Raw genomic sequence first — 13,089 nt, 5'->3', positions numbered from 1 at the left:
GGTTCCAGGTGCTTCAGAGGTAAAGAAGTCCCAGCCAGGGGTTGTGTTCATTGCCCCAGCAATCTGCATTGTGCTGGGAAAGCACACAAAGTGCCCACAGGGAGAGGTTCTAAGCTGCAGCCTGTGATAATTCCAGCAGTTACTTTCAGCCATGCTGAATCCACTAGAGGACACCAGTTTTCCAAACGTGCACAGCCTGGGAAGGAAGAGCAGGCTGACCTCATCCGTGCAGTAACAGCCCGACTGACTGTGTTTGCTGTGACTGTGTGGAATTTGGAATGCCTTCTGAGCAGTGATGGCACGGGTGGTCTCTGCACGCTGGGTGCTGGCTGTGCAGCTCTCTGTGTCAGAGGTGGCTTTGGCTCAGTCCTGGGCCCGGGGTCGTGGTGCCAACGTGGGCAGCTTTGTGCTGCATTTTGGCAATGGGGAACTTGCTCTTTTCCTTGCCCTTGATGAGGACCAATTAACAGCATGGCTGCCTGCTTTTCCTCTTGTCCTCTCCCTCGCCTCCCCCGTATGTAGGCCACGCTGGCTCTTTGCAGCCCTCCGGTCATGTTTGACTTGCATCCTTCTCCATCCTTGGTGGGATTTATCCCAGCAAAATGCACCAGTTGGTTCCACTGTGTGTTTGCTGCCCCTCGCTGTGCGGTTTGCTGGTAGTGCCTGGCTGCTCACCAGAGCAGGTTTTCATCCTGCTGAACGCTTCTCTCTAAAAGCCCATTAGGCTGCGGATGGGACGGAGCCCCGCTTCCATTACACTGCTGCTCAGAAATGTCTGATAGCCGTTCTGATGGCATTAAGCGCCAGGTTTAGGAGCTGTTCTGCTGCTGCTCCATCCCTGAGCCCTGCATCTGTGGGGCTTGCTCTGCTGAATGGCCCTGCCCCACTCAGGGCACAGGGTGCCTCCCCAGCCCCAAACAGAGCCCAGAGCCCCGGCCGTGGTGAGGTGCAGGTGGACAAAGCCATGCAGACTCAGGGTTCAGCTGTGCCACCCCGAGCCCTGCAGGAAGAGGATCCCCACCTCGTCCCTTGCAGTGCCTGGGGGGGATGAAGCCAGGACCCGTCCCAGTGCTCCAGCTCCCATCCCTGCTGTGCTGGGCGTCCTGCAGGGCGCATCCAGCCCCAGGTGGGTGCAGGTGGGAGCTGTGAGCCCAGCGTTGCCTCTCCCTCCCCAGTGTGGTGCAGGCACCACCAGGCCCCAGGAGCATCGGGGCTTCGCGCTGAAGCTCGCCGAGAAGAGCAGGAGCACGCAGTGGTAAAAACAGCCGAGTTTAATAAGGAAACGTGCAGTGAGAGCTCAGCAGCCTGCAGGAGGAGGGCAGGGATGGGGCTGCGGGCAAAGTCAGTCGCTCCCCTCCAAGCCCAGGATCTTCTTGACGTAGTTGCGGACGTTGATGTGCAGCTGGGGGGCTGTGGCTGAGAAGGTCTCCATGGCCAACGCTCGGGCAGCCTCCGAGCCGCCCCACATGGCGCGGTACAGCGGCAGCGTGTACTTCTGCTTCCCCTGCCGGGCACAGCGGCGGTTGGGGCACAGCCCTGCACTCCCAGCACGGGGCAGGAGGTGCAGGGATGCCCCCCAGCACACACCTGGCTGTGCAGGAACGCCTTCACCTTGCCGTACTCGGCCTCGTGGTTGTTCCTGAGGATGATTTGGCACCAGCGCAGCCGCAGCTCCGCGTTCTGAGCCTTGGAGATCTTCGGGTACATGGCGCTCAGCCTCTCCACGTTGCCTGGAAGAGAGAGCCGTCGCCTCTGCTCCCATGGGACCTCAAGGCAAGGCCCCCCACCCCCCGAGGGCAACAAGAAGGACACTGAGCACTGGAGCTGTGCAGAGAGGGGCAACGGAGCTGTGGGGGTCTGGAGCACAGTGGGGTCCTACGGCAAGGGGACCCGGCGTTGGTTTGTGCAGCAGATGGGCTCAGGGGAGACCTTGCCATTGAATGCGGCTCCAGAGAGGAGGTTTGAAGGGGAGGGGGAGAGTCAGGCTCTGCTCCGGGTAACAGCAATGGGACGAAAGGTGACGGCCTCATACTGCGCAGGATTGGGGTGGGGAATGGGAGCAGAGGGGGCACCGTGCTCAGAAGCACAGGGTGATGGCAGTGAGGACAGCAGAGGATTGCAGGGCAGTGGCAGTGAGCTGAGCATTGCAGGATCTCAGCTGCCCTTCCCAACCACAATCCCTGCGGCTCATCGAAGCCCTGGAGGTGGCCTTGGCCTCACCATCAGGCAGGGGCGACTTCTGCAGGATCCGATCCAGGAAGTAGACCAGCTGGTAGGTCTTCCAGGCTGAGATGTCCACGGCTTCAATCTCCTCCACGTTCAGGCCATCAGATGCCCACAGCTCTGCCAGTTCATCTGCCGGCTTCATCAGCTGCTGCCCCGGGGAAAGGTCGGGCAGGAAGGGCGGCCAGCCCGGCGTGTTGAGCCAGCGATCGAACTCCAGACCTGCAGAGGTGTGGGGAGGAGCGCTGGGGGGACTCCGAGCCCACATGTGAGGCTCCTGGTGTCCCACAGCTCCCAGCACAGCCCCAGCTGCTGCCCAGGGCTGGGTTTGCAGCCAGGCACAAAAAGCTCCTGCTGGGAGTGCTGAGCAGAGCTGAGCCCCAACTCCAGCACACAGGTGGATCTGCAATAAGACCAGCGCCAGGACGGAAGCCCAGGAGCTGGGAGCCATGAAGCCAAGCTCTCACTGTGCCTGGAAGCACAGCAGCTCGCCGTGTTCGAATGGAAGATGGCTGTGAGCCCCCGAGGTGCTGCACCCTGCGCTGACCTGGGCGAGACTCCACGCCTTGCTTCTTCAGGTCGGGGAAGAACTCCAGGAAGAAATTGAGGGCATCGTCTGCAGTGATGCTCTGGAACTTGAACTGCTCCACGTAGGCCTGTGGGGATGGACAGGGTGACCGTGCTGTGCAATCACTGCCTGCTGGGCGCATCCCCACTGCCTGCTGCCACATGCAGCACTGCCCCACTGCACCCCCACCCCCAGCTCAGTGCTGCCCTGACCTGCAGGAAGGTGTCAAACTTGCCCTGGTCCCCCACCAGGTGTGCCAGGTAGCTGACGAAGCAGAACCCCTTCTCATAGGGAGTCTCGTTGTACGTGTCGTCCGGGTTGACACCTAGCAGGGCAGAAAGGAAATGGCACAAAGGAAATCATCCCTTGTTCTGCAAAGCGAGCGCTGTGCTCAGATTCATCGCTGCCACCCCTGTGCCACGCAGCCCCCCGCCACAAAGCAGCCCGAATCCCAGCAGCCCAGCCCCCCAGACCTGGCTCAATCACCACCCGCAGTTTGTTCAGTGGGTGCTCCTCCCCAGTCGTGTCCATGTGCTGGCGCAGCAGAGCCCGGCCCGTCGCAGCCTCCAGGCAGGTGTAGGCTGAACCTGGCGTGGAGGAGGAGTGTTTGGAGCCCCTGACCCACATGTGGGGTGAGGAAAGCACAACGTGGGAGGGGGCATGGCATTTTGCCCCATAGCTGGATGATGGGGTGCGGGTGAAGGGTGAGAGGCACGGCAATGGGCTGGTGAGAGCACGCGCTGCCCAGAGCTGGAAGGGCAAAGGAAAGAGCAGGGAGCGCTGCTGTGCAGGGCCGTGTCCTGGAAGCGGACGTGGCAGCTCCATCTGCACCTCGGGACGAGGCTGGTTGAGAATGGGGACCGCAGACAGCAGCCACGCACCGTAGACCTCGGTGGAAATCCGCCTCTGGGCGTACATGGTGAAGCCCTCGTTCAGCCAGAACTCGCCCCAGGTGGCGTTGGTGACCAGGTTGCCAAACCAGCTGTGGGAGATCTCGTGGATGATGACGTCCACCAGGGAGCGATCCCCAGCCAGCAGGCAGGGCGTGACGAAGGTGATGCAGGGATTCTCCATCCCACCGAAGGGGAAGGAGGGCGGCATGAACAGCACGTCGTACCTGGGGAGGGGCGGCAGCTCGGCACAGACTCACCTCTTCCTGCAGCCGTGGCCCGGGGCTGCAGGCGCTCCCTTCCCAGCCCCAAGGAATGGGGCTCGTCCTACCTGCCCCACACATAGGGCCCGAAGAGCTTCTCGCCCACAGCCAGGAACTCCTCGATCACCCCATCGTACTCCTTCTTGGCAGCCTCGATCAGGCAGGGCTCGGCCCAGACTCGGCTCCTGCAGAGACCGGGAGAGCTCAGAGCAAGCGTGGGGCATTGGCTGTGACATATGGCCTTGTGGAGCAGCACAGTGACAGCGTGATGGGGACAGCCCCTGTTGGGCAAACGTCACACAGGGGACAGACCTGCAGCTCGTGTGCTCGGCCTGGAGCAGAGCAGAGGAAGGTTTAACCACCAGTAGACTTTCACCTATTGCTTCACCAGGCAGCGATTGCACGTCTTTATGCTGCGACATGAAAGCCTGGCAATAAAGCTAAGGAGAGTCCAACTGCTGCAGCCTCCTTCCCAACCTGAGTGCCAAAGGGCTTTTGTGTCGTTGCTGTACCAGGGGGGAAAGGGACCTTTGGGGACGTGCTTGGGGCAGAAGCAAAGCAGAGACCCCCGGCAGAGTGGCAGCTCACAGCCGTGCCTTAACATTGGGTCCCATCTGTGGGCACTCACCTCGGGCCAACCTCAGCAGACACAATGTCTCCCACAGCCAGGGCAATCAGGTACGAGGGGATGGGGTGCTCCATCTTGAAGACAAAGGTATTATCTTTCTGCTTCTCCCATGTTGTGGCGCTCATCACGGCCGTGAAACCCTCGGGAACCTGCAAACGTCACCAAAACGCCCATCAGATCTGCGTGGCACACAGTGGGGTTTCAGCCAACCTGATGGGGACACCGCAATGAATCCCATGAGCTGAGCCTGGGCTGCTCACAGCCATCCCTCCCACACTGGGGACAACGCGACCAAGGCTCTCTCAGAGCACATCACAGTTCATGGGCACAGCGGGGCACCGGGTGGGCAGGGAGGAGGGATGGGTGCCAACCCTGCGGAACTGCTGCTCCTCCCCATCCTATAAAGCCACTCATCTTCCTCATGTCAGACCCAGGGAAGCCCCGCTTCCCCTGGCGCTGATCCATGGGGTTTCACCCTCTGGGAGCTCTGCTCCAGCCTTGAGGGCACCCTGTGAGGATGGCAGCCTTCTGCCCCTCCTCTCCAGCACTTACAGAGCAGAGCTGCGCCCTACAAAAGCTCCGGGAAGGTTTCTGGGGTTTGCACCCCGCGTCCCTCCTGCGGTGCCGCTTACCTGCACTGTGGCTGAGTATGTGCATTTAACTGCTGGAGTGTCAAAGCCAGGGAAAAAGGATCTATTCAGGACGGCCTGGCCTTGAGTGTACAGATAGGGCTTCTGCTTCCCCGCGGTCTGCTCGGGGCTGAGCCAGCACACCTGGCGAGAGAAGAGACAGCGCAGTGAGCGGCGTTACCTGGAGCCGGGCCGTGTAGGTGCTCTTCGTGGCAGGGGTGTGGAAGCCGGGGAAGAAGGATCTGTTGAGCACAGGGAAGCCAGAGGTATAGAGGAAAGGTTTCTCCTTCTGGGCCGTTTGGGAGGAGTCCAGCCAGGACACCTGCGGCACAGGCGGAACAACAGGCGGTGAGGCGAGGGTTCCATTGCTGTCCCCATCGCTCGGTCCCCTCTGCCAGAGGGATGTGGCGCTGGGAGCGGCCCGCGGCGAGCCCAGCCCAGAGCCGAGGCACGGCGCCTTTGACAGCGGGCCGCGTGGACTCTGGACGGCACGCGGTCCGGGTGAAAGATGGCGCGGGGTCCCCGCCGCCCCACGTCCTCCCGTCCTCGAGTCCACAAGTCCCCACTTCCCGGTGTCCTCACGTCCCGGCGTCCTCACCCCCCCATGTCCCCGGCTCCGCGTATCCCGGTGTCCCCGTGTCCCCCCGCCCCCCCGCCGCTCACCCCAGGCCCCTCTCCCGTCTCGTAGTCGATCCGCACGACCAGCAGCTCCCCGGGCCGCGGCTCTTCGGGCAGCGCGAGGTGCAGCGCGGTGCCATAGCTGGCGAACGGGCGGCTCTCGAAGCGCAGCTCCCGCCCTTCCCCTTCTCCTTCCCCTTCCACGGCCCCGCCGGGCGGCAGCAGCCGCGCTCCGAGCACCGACAGCGCGGGGTGCGCGTCCAACACCAGCTCCCGGCTCCCGGCGCGCACGCAGCGCAACTCCAACCGCGCGGCCCCGCGCAGCCGCCCCGCACCCGCGGCCGCGAAGCCCACGCGCAGCGATAGGTGCAGATGCCGCAACGCGAACGGCGCCGCGCCGCCACCCGTGGCCGTGGCCGCGTCCCGGGCCGCCCCCAGCGCCGCCATTGCCGGTCGGAGCCACCAGCCGGGACCGCCCGAGGGGGCGGGGAGGGGGCGGGGATTGCGGGTATCGCGGGGCGGGGGCGCGCCGGGGGTCCCGTGGGATTTTCCGCCCCCCCTCCCCCCCTTTCCCCGCTCCACGCGCGTTCGCGGCACTTCGGCACTGCGGGGGGCGGGTTGGGGGGGGCGCGGGGGGGCCGGGCTTCTGCGCGACTCCGCCCTGCTCCCCGGAGCCCGGCGCCCGCTTCAATTCGCCGCTGCCATTGTGGAAGCGGCACCGGGAGCGGCGGTGCCGGGATGCGGCCGCGGTGCTGAGCGGAGCAGAGCGGAGGTGAGCGGGGTGGGGGGGGCGGAGGGGGAGCGGAACATCCCGCTGGGAACTCGGAGCTGCCTCCCCGTGCGCCACCACGCGCGTCCCGCAGCGTGGGCAGCGCGGCCGGGACGGTGCTGCGGGAGAGGTGCCGACCGCCGTGTCTCCCGGCCCCATCTCGGGGATCTCCTGTCCGTGGGCTGCGCGAAGCGGTGGGGAAACTGAGGCCCGGGGCTGCCCGCGGTGGGACGCCGTAGCGGGGCGAGCAGCTCGAGGTTCTCACGCCCGACCCGCGCTCGAGAAGATGCCCCGCAGAGCTTCGTGGCGACGGACGGCGCGGTGACGGCCGCTGATCCCGGACGCGTCCCGCCGGGCTGAGGACGGTGAGGGTGCGGGGGGACTTCGTGGCGGTGCCGGGTCGGGCCAGACCGTCTCCATCCGCGCTGCGGTCGGTGGCTCCGGGATCCCCGCAGGACTCTGCGCGGACCGCTGGGCACCAGGGAGCTCGGGGGAGTTTTTGGGGGGACCCTTGTGCGGCTCCACGCCTCCGGAACGCGCTCCCGTGCCGGGCTGCGCAGCGCAGAGCCCAGGAGGGCGTGCAGCGGTGCCGCCGATCTCCCGGATCTCACCTCGGAAAAATCCAGACGGGAGAGAAGCCAGCAGCCCGCGCCAGGCTGGGTGTGCCGCTGCGGCTGCGGGGGGGCTCCGCTGGGCAGCGGCGTGGGACGTGGGCACACATTGCCAGCAGCGGGGCGGGATTCCGCCTGCTGTCCCCATTGTTTGTCCCGGTTCCCAGCGACTGGGATGTCCCGGGAGAGACGCAGCCCCGGGCTCACCGCCCTCCGTGCCCCTGCCTCAGTTTCCCTCTGTGCTTTGTGGGCATCGCTCTCCATCTGACGCGGCTCGAGGATGCCCGGGGGGCGTAGGGCGGCTCCGGGCTGCCGCCGGCACTGGGCAGGCTGCTGCTGGGGTGGGGGCAGGCTGGGGGTTGTGGGTGGGTGAGTTTTGTTGGGGCTGCACCCCAAAAGCAATTTGAGACTGGGGGGGGGGATGAAGTCCCCAGGATCTGGACCTCCTCCTGGGGGGCTCCCAGGTGAGTCCTGGGGTTTGGGCAGGGGGCAGGGATTGGAGTGGGGATGGAAGTGAGGATGGGGTTGGGGGTCTGGCAGGTTATTAATAGCCATGGGGAGGCTTTTCCTGCCGAGAGCCCCACGCTGCAGCCCAGGGACAGGAAAAAGGTGTTTCCGGCTCTGGGCTGAAGCGGGGCTGGCCCTGCAGGGGACAAGCGGGACCGAGGCCAGGTGCCCCCCGGCTCCCACCCAGCACAGTGGGGAGCAGCCCCGGCACCGGGTGGAGCGATGATCCTACATGGAGCTGGCAGAGGCTGCCAGAATGGTGGCATATCTTCCCGTGGGCCCAAGGGCCGGTGCTGGGACACTGAGCTGGCCCTTGTCCCTTGGTCCTTGCCACAGCCTGAGAGTCTTTGTACACTCCCAGGTTGGACATGAGCCTTTCCCAGCCTCTCCGACTGTTCCCCGGGGCTGAGGGAGGGCCCCAAGCCTTACTCATTAACAGGTGGCCTCTAATGAGCTTTATGTGACTGAGCAAAGGCTTTGGGGGCCGCAGCACGGGCTCAGGGTGGTGCCACGGCCGTGTGGGCACAGCCGAGTTGAACCATGGGTTCGGGGATGCTCAGAGGAGAAAGGCTCTGCAGGACGGCGCTCCGGCTCCCTGCCTTCCCCAGCCCCGGCTGCCGTTCCCCCATCGCCACGCCGGTTTTTCCCCGCACCGCCACGGCGGCCGCGTTCTGACCCTGCGCTGCGGCTGCGGCCCCGCGAGCGTTGCAGGGTTGGCTTTCGGGCTCGTGGTGTCCCGGGGCGCCGCCGCCCTTACGGGGCTGCGATCATCTCCGTCCTCATCCTCGGCTCCTGCGGACATTGGAGGCTCGGTGCGGATGCGGCCGTTCCGCGTCACCTCCGGCAGCAAAGCGGGGCAGCGGGCAGCGGAAGCTCCCCCGGCTCGGCGCTGTGCGATGACTCCCGGCTTCTCCTCCCCTCCCAGCCCCATCTCCACCCTCCGGTTTTCCTCGCTTTGCTTTCCCCGCTCCCTCTCTGGACCCTTTCCAGAGGAGATTTCTGTGCCACGGGGAGGGGAAAGGGCGGAAAGCTGGAGAACTGCCCTCCTCCGTGGGGGTGCTCGGGGGATGCTCAGACTCCTCCAGGAAAGCTGAAACTCCTCCTGGTGCGATGGACCCGCGATTGCTCTATCAGCTGCTTTCCTTTGAGCATGAAGGATTAATTTTGGATGTGAGGGTGCAGGGATGGGGCAGCGCGGGGCTGGGGGAGCTTCTTCCATTACAGCCACGTGCAGATCACTGCCCTGTGGGGATGCTAATGGAGCCCAGAGATGCTGCTCCCACCCGGCTGCGTTGCGGCGATCAGTCTGAAGCCGGGCTGGCAGCTGGCCGCTTGCACTGCACACAGCAAACGCTGCAAACTCCTCGTTAATACCGGCATAACGAGGTGTTTGCGTGGCACTCACAGGCACTGCAGCTTTGCAGCTCGCTGGAAAATCCACTCATCCCATTAAAGACTCCTCATGGCTTTTGCTTCCAGCCGCAGACGCCCATCCCGGGGAGCCCAGAACCGGGGATGAGGAGTTCGGTGGTGGCTGAGCTCCCTTCAGAGGGACCTCGGCACACGTGGGGGTCTCGGGCAGTTTTTTTGCTGCAAGAGCTGCGCGTTCGTGGTGTGGGAGATCGCGGTGGAACATCCTGTGCTGCGCGCCCGGCTACCGCGGCTGCTTTGGGGCCCGTGCTGCCGAACCCACTGCCGTTACCGTGCAGCACTTCCCAAATCCTCAGCACGCTCTGATGGGGCAAAAAAACACCTTTTGTCGGCCCGTTCGGCGGAGCAGAGGGCCGCGCAGCGCCGGGACGAGCGATCGCAGCCGTGCCATCGCTCGCGTCCAACGCGTCGCATCCGCCCGCTTAATGCGCTCCGCACAGCTGCGTCCTCGAGCGCCGCTCCGCACGGACAGCGCCGGAACTCCCGGTTTTGGGGCCGAGGCCAGAGGGGCCGCTTCCGTCCGGCCGCGTCGTGCCGGTGAGCGCAGGGCGGAGCCGCGCCATCCGCTCGAGCTCAGGAGGCCTCCGAGCTCCCCGGCTCCTCCGGTCCCCGTCCCGCCTGCAGCGCTTGGCTTCCGGCCGCGCTCCGCCCCGTCACGGAGGAGCCCGGGACGCGCGTGGGCGGCACCGGTACCGGGGAGCTGTCCAGCAGCGGCGGCTCCTGAACGGCCGCGGGGACGCGCGGAGCTCCTCGGGTCACGACTCGCATCTCAGGCATCGAGAGCGCTGCGAACCTGGCCGGGGACGGCATCGCGCGGAGCGGCCTCGGGGAGAGGCGGCCGGCACGTGCCCGGTACCGGGCTGACCTGCAGGGCTCTCACCCGGCCCGGCTGTGGCAGAGGAGGTTCTGCCGCCGGACCCCAGGATTTGGTGCTGGAGCCAGTCCAGCTGAGCTCCGAGCTTTGCTAACAGCACGGTGTTATTAAAGTGGGCTTAGTGCCTAATGGGATTGCCGTGGAGTGGCTGAAGCAGGGATTAGTGCTGTGGCTCTGCAACCATCGCTGCTCCGACACCCGCCTGTTCCGTCGGCCCGCAGCCCTTCACCCAGCAGCTCCACGGGCACTGAAGCTGCCCCCAAAAGCTTGCTGCTGGGTGCCCGATGGCAGTGCGTTGCATGCGTGTCTGCAGCTCTGCAGGGTTCAGTGTTCTGTGTCACGGACTCACACCGCTCAGTGCTCATTGCTCCCATCCCAGCCGCGCTTTGAGCCCCAAACCCCACTCTGTAGCACTGAGCCCTACAGCAGTGCAGTGCCCAGCGGTGCAGTGTCCCAGCGGTGACACCCAGCTGGGGGCAGGCCAGGTCCCGGCTGCAGCGCGAGGGCTGGAGGCTGAATCGGTGGTTTGTTCCCCTCTGAAGGCTCCTTTCTCTCCTTGCTGCCCTCTGTTTCTCTTAGGAGAGTTTCATGTCCCTTGTGTCACAAGGAGCCTTTTCTTTGTCATCCTTCTGAGCGTGCCGGGCAGGAGGTTGCATTGCAGCAGCGCCAGCCCCAAAGGCAGCACGGGGTTGGATCCTGCATGGAGGGGCTTTGGGGGATCCGTGCCCAACCCGTCTGAGCCAGGCTGCAAATGTCGGTGTGGGAGGATTCTCCTCACCCTCCTGGGAGGATTCGGGGGATTTGGGGTGATGGTGTGCAATCTGCACTCCCGTCGGTTGGAGCGTGCTGAAGGCTGCCATCGCCTGTGATCCCACAGGACATCATGGGGACATCCAGAGCTGTGGGTTCACTCGGGGTGGGGAAACTGAGACACAGAGAGGTAGAGAAGCACCATCAGAGGTGGAAGTCCGTGCTTTTTTGCATCTCAGTGTGCCTGTGCTCAGAGTCCTGCTGCAGGGCTGAGCTGCGGTGCCCCCCAAGCTCTGCCATGGGGACTCAACCCGGGGCTCAGCCTCCAGGTCCGAGTGTTCCTTTCTGCTTGCCGAAACCACAGGTGTGAGGTGAGTTTTGACTCTATTCCAAGCGAGTTGCTGCAGCCCCGAGCACAACAGATGCCTCTTTGAAAGAGACGTGCCTCCGGGGCTGCGGTTTGCATTTGTCCTGGGATGAAGGACACGGCTCAGCCAAGGCTGCTTTGTTTCGCTTTGGTGCAGACATCCACCCCTACGGACCCCCTCACCCGAACCATCGACGGCTGCCCTGTCCCTGGGTTCAGTGCTCTGTGCTTCGGGGCAATGTGGAGCTCAGAGCTCCAGACCCACAGCAGTGGGGGGAGAACCCCCAGGAACAGCACCCCAAGCCCACCCCACGCTTTGGTGCTCCGCCACCGAGCTGAGCCTGCAGAGCCAGCATCTCATTTTCATGAGGAGAAAATCGCTTCCCTTTGGAGCTGATTGCAAAGGAGCCACGGCATCAGGAAGAGCCTCTATGTAGGTCAGGCTGTAACCTGCGTGGCGACAGCACGGTGATGTGGCACAGGGGGGACCCTCTGCACCCCGAGCAGCTCTGCCTGCGGGCAGGAATTAAGTTGGTGGCAAGTTAATGGCTTGCTCAGAGTGGGAAAGTGCAGGATCTCCTAGGGATGACTTTAATTTGTGCTCACTAATAAAATAATGGGTGATTAGCGGTAGGCTGCTTAGAGTGGGAGGCTCTCCTGAGTCCGGCTTGGTGCTCGGTGCTCACATGGCATCCCTGGACCCACGAGCATCTTTGTCCCCATCTGAGGGTCCCACGGTGTGACATCATGGGGCAGGACCACACTTGGCTGAGCACAGGGACGGCTGCCCTGGGGGGTGTGCTGTGCCCACGGGAGGGAATCCAACCTGACCGAATAGGTCGAAAAAATCCATAGAGATGCATCACAGCCCCAGTGCTGAGTGCCCTGAGAGCCGTCAGGCTGCGGCCAGGCCACGAACAGAGCGGGCTGTGTGTGCCCCAGAGCCAACCGTCAGCACAAAGCTGTGCCTGTTCTCACTGCTCCAGCTCCAGGCGAAGCCTCTGTGGGGTAGAGCAGCACCTGGGTGCCCTCCCCAGCATGTCCCCATATGTCCAGCTGTGTCCCCTCTTGTCCCTGCAGATTTGTTCACTTATTTGAGTTTGGGGATTCTTTTTTTTTTCCTTGGAGAGCTGCAGCCTGGATGGTCTTAGAGGACTGAGAAGTGGGCTGGGGTGGTTTTGGGGCCCAGGGGATGGTGTTGGTGGCCAAGAGGGGTCCCTGCTACTTTGAGTCTCTGCCTGTGCGGAGACATGGGGACACAGGGACAGAGCTGCCCTTGTGGCTGCAATTGGGGCCATGGAGGAGGGACATCACCGTGCTCCAGTTCAGCTCCTTCACTCTCCTCTCCCTCCGCAGTGCCTTCCTGGAGCTGCCTCACCAGGATGAATGGAACGGCCAACTTGGCCCCGACCGCCCGTGGCCACTTCACCTCCGCCATCCCGGTGCCACGATCCACGACCCCCAACAAACTGCCTTCTGCAGCCCCCCCGGCCCGGCACAGCACCTCAGGCCCCCCTGCCTCCCACCGGGCCACATCCCCACGGCCGGCAGCACCCCCCGGCCCCAAAAGCCTCAAACCCAGGCCCAGAGCTTCAGGTCGTGAGGCAACCGAGAGCCCAGGTGTAACCTCCCATGGGGGGCAGAGAGCCCCACTGCTCCCCGGGAAGGGGGTGGGGGGAAGCCGGGTGGAGTACAGCCTAAGGGGGCCTGGGGCCCACCGTCCCCTCGGGATGGCAGTGGAGGATGGACCCGACGCTGGCCCTATGAGCAGGAGCCCCATGTTTGGGTCGGGGACCATCAGCTTCTCCTCAGCCTCCCCGCAGAGCCGCCCTGTGACAGCCACTGTTGCCCCGTTCCACTACCGGTGAGTGATGGGGGATGTGGTGGGGGGTGGGGGGATGGGGAGGCCGGTGGGGATGGCGTGGGTTGCATCACTGGAACAGTGGGGCTGTAGGAATCGG

At 64.4% G+C, this 13,089-nt stretch overlaps 2 protein-coding genes across 7 annotated transcripts in view; one reads left to right on the top strand and one right to left on the bottom strand.

Annotated features, from left to right (window-relative positions):
• Positions 1-1,253: 1,253 nt before the first annotated feature.
• Positions 1,254-6,280, bottom strand: RNPEP (arginyl aminopeptidase). Of its 2 annotated transcripts, none has more exons than XM_052702558.1 (11): positions 5,865-6,280; positions 5,383-5,523; positions 4,573-4,721; positions 4,013-4,129; positions 3,673-3,908; positions 3,265-3,378; positions 3,004-3,116; positions 2,771-2,879; positions 2,221-2,445; positions 1,588-1,730; positions 1,254-1,504 (listed from the first exon to the last, which is right to left on the bottom strand). In XM_052702558.1, the coding sequence occupies exons 1-11, from the start codon at positions 6,264-6,266 to the stop codon at positions 1,343-1,345; spliced, it is 1,911 nt and encodes a 636-aa protein (XP_052558518.1). In that variant the 5' UTR covers positions 6,267-6,280; the 3' UTR covers positions 1,254-1,342. The 2 variants fall into 2 exon arrangements, with proteins under 2 accessions (XP_052558518.1, XP_052558517.1); XM_052702557.1 differs by lacking the exon at positions 5,383-5,523 and adding an exon at positions 5,205-5,345.
• Positions 6,281-6,466: 186 nt separating this feature from the next.
• The window catches only part of NAV1 (neuron navigator 1), a 46,508-nt gene continuing 39,885 nt past the window's right edge, over positions 6,467-13,089 (top strand). For 3 of the 5 annotated variants that reach the window (XM_052702517.1, XM_052702518.1, XM_052702516.1), the window contains exon 1: positions 9,693-12,992. In XM_052702517.1, coding sequence (XP_052558477.1) covers positions 12,379-12,992 — 614 coding nt within the window. In that variant the 5' untranslated portion in view covers positions 9,693-12,378. Of the gene's footprint in view, positions 6,592-9,692; positions 12,993-13,089 lie in introns of those variants that run through there. The other 2 variants (XM_052702519.1, XM_052702520.1) reach the window with 2 other exon arrangements.

The sequence above is a fragment of the Tympanuchus pallidicinctus genome, unplaced genomic scaffold (genome assembly GCF_026119805.1).
Source record: "Tympanuchus pallidicinctus isolate F22 unplaced genomic scaffold, pur_lepc_1.0 scaffold45, whole genome shotgun sequence".
Classification (NCBI taxonomy): Eukaryota; Metazoa; Chordata; class Aves; order Galliformes; family Phasianidae; genus Tympanuchus; species Tympanuchus pallidicinctus.
Note: the sequence above shows the minus strand (reverse complement) of the source record. Positions and strands in the feature narration are given on the sequence as shown.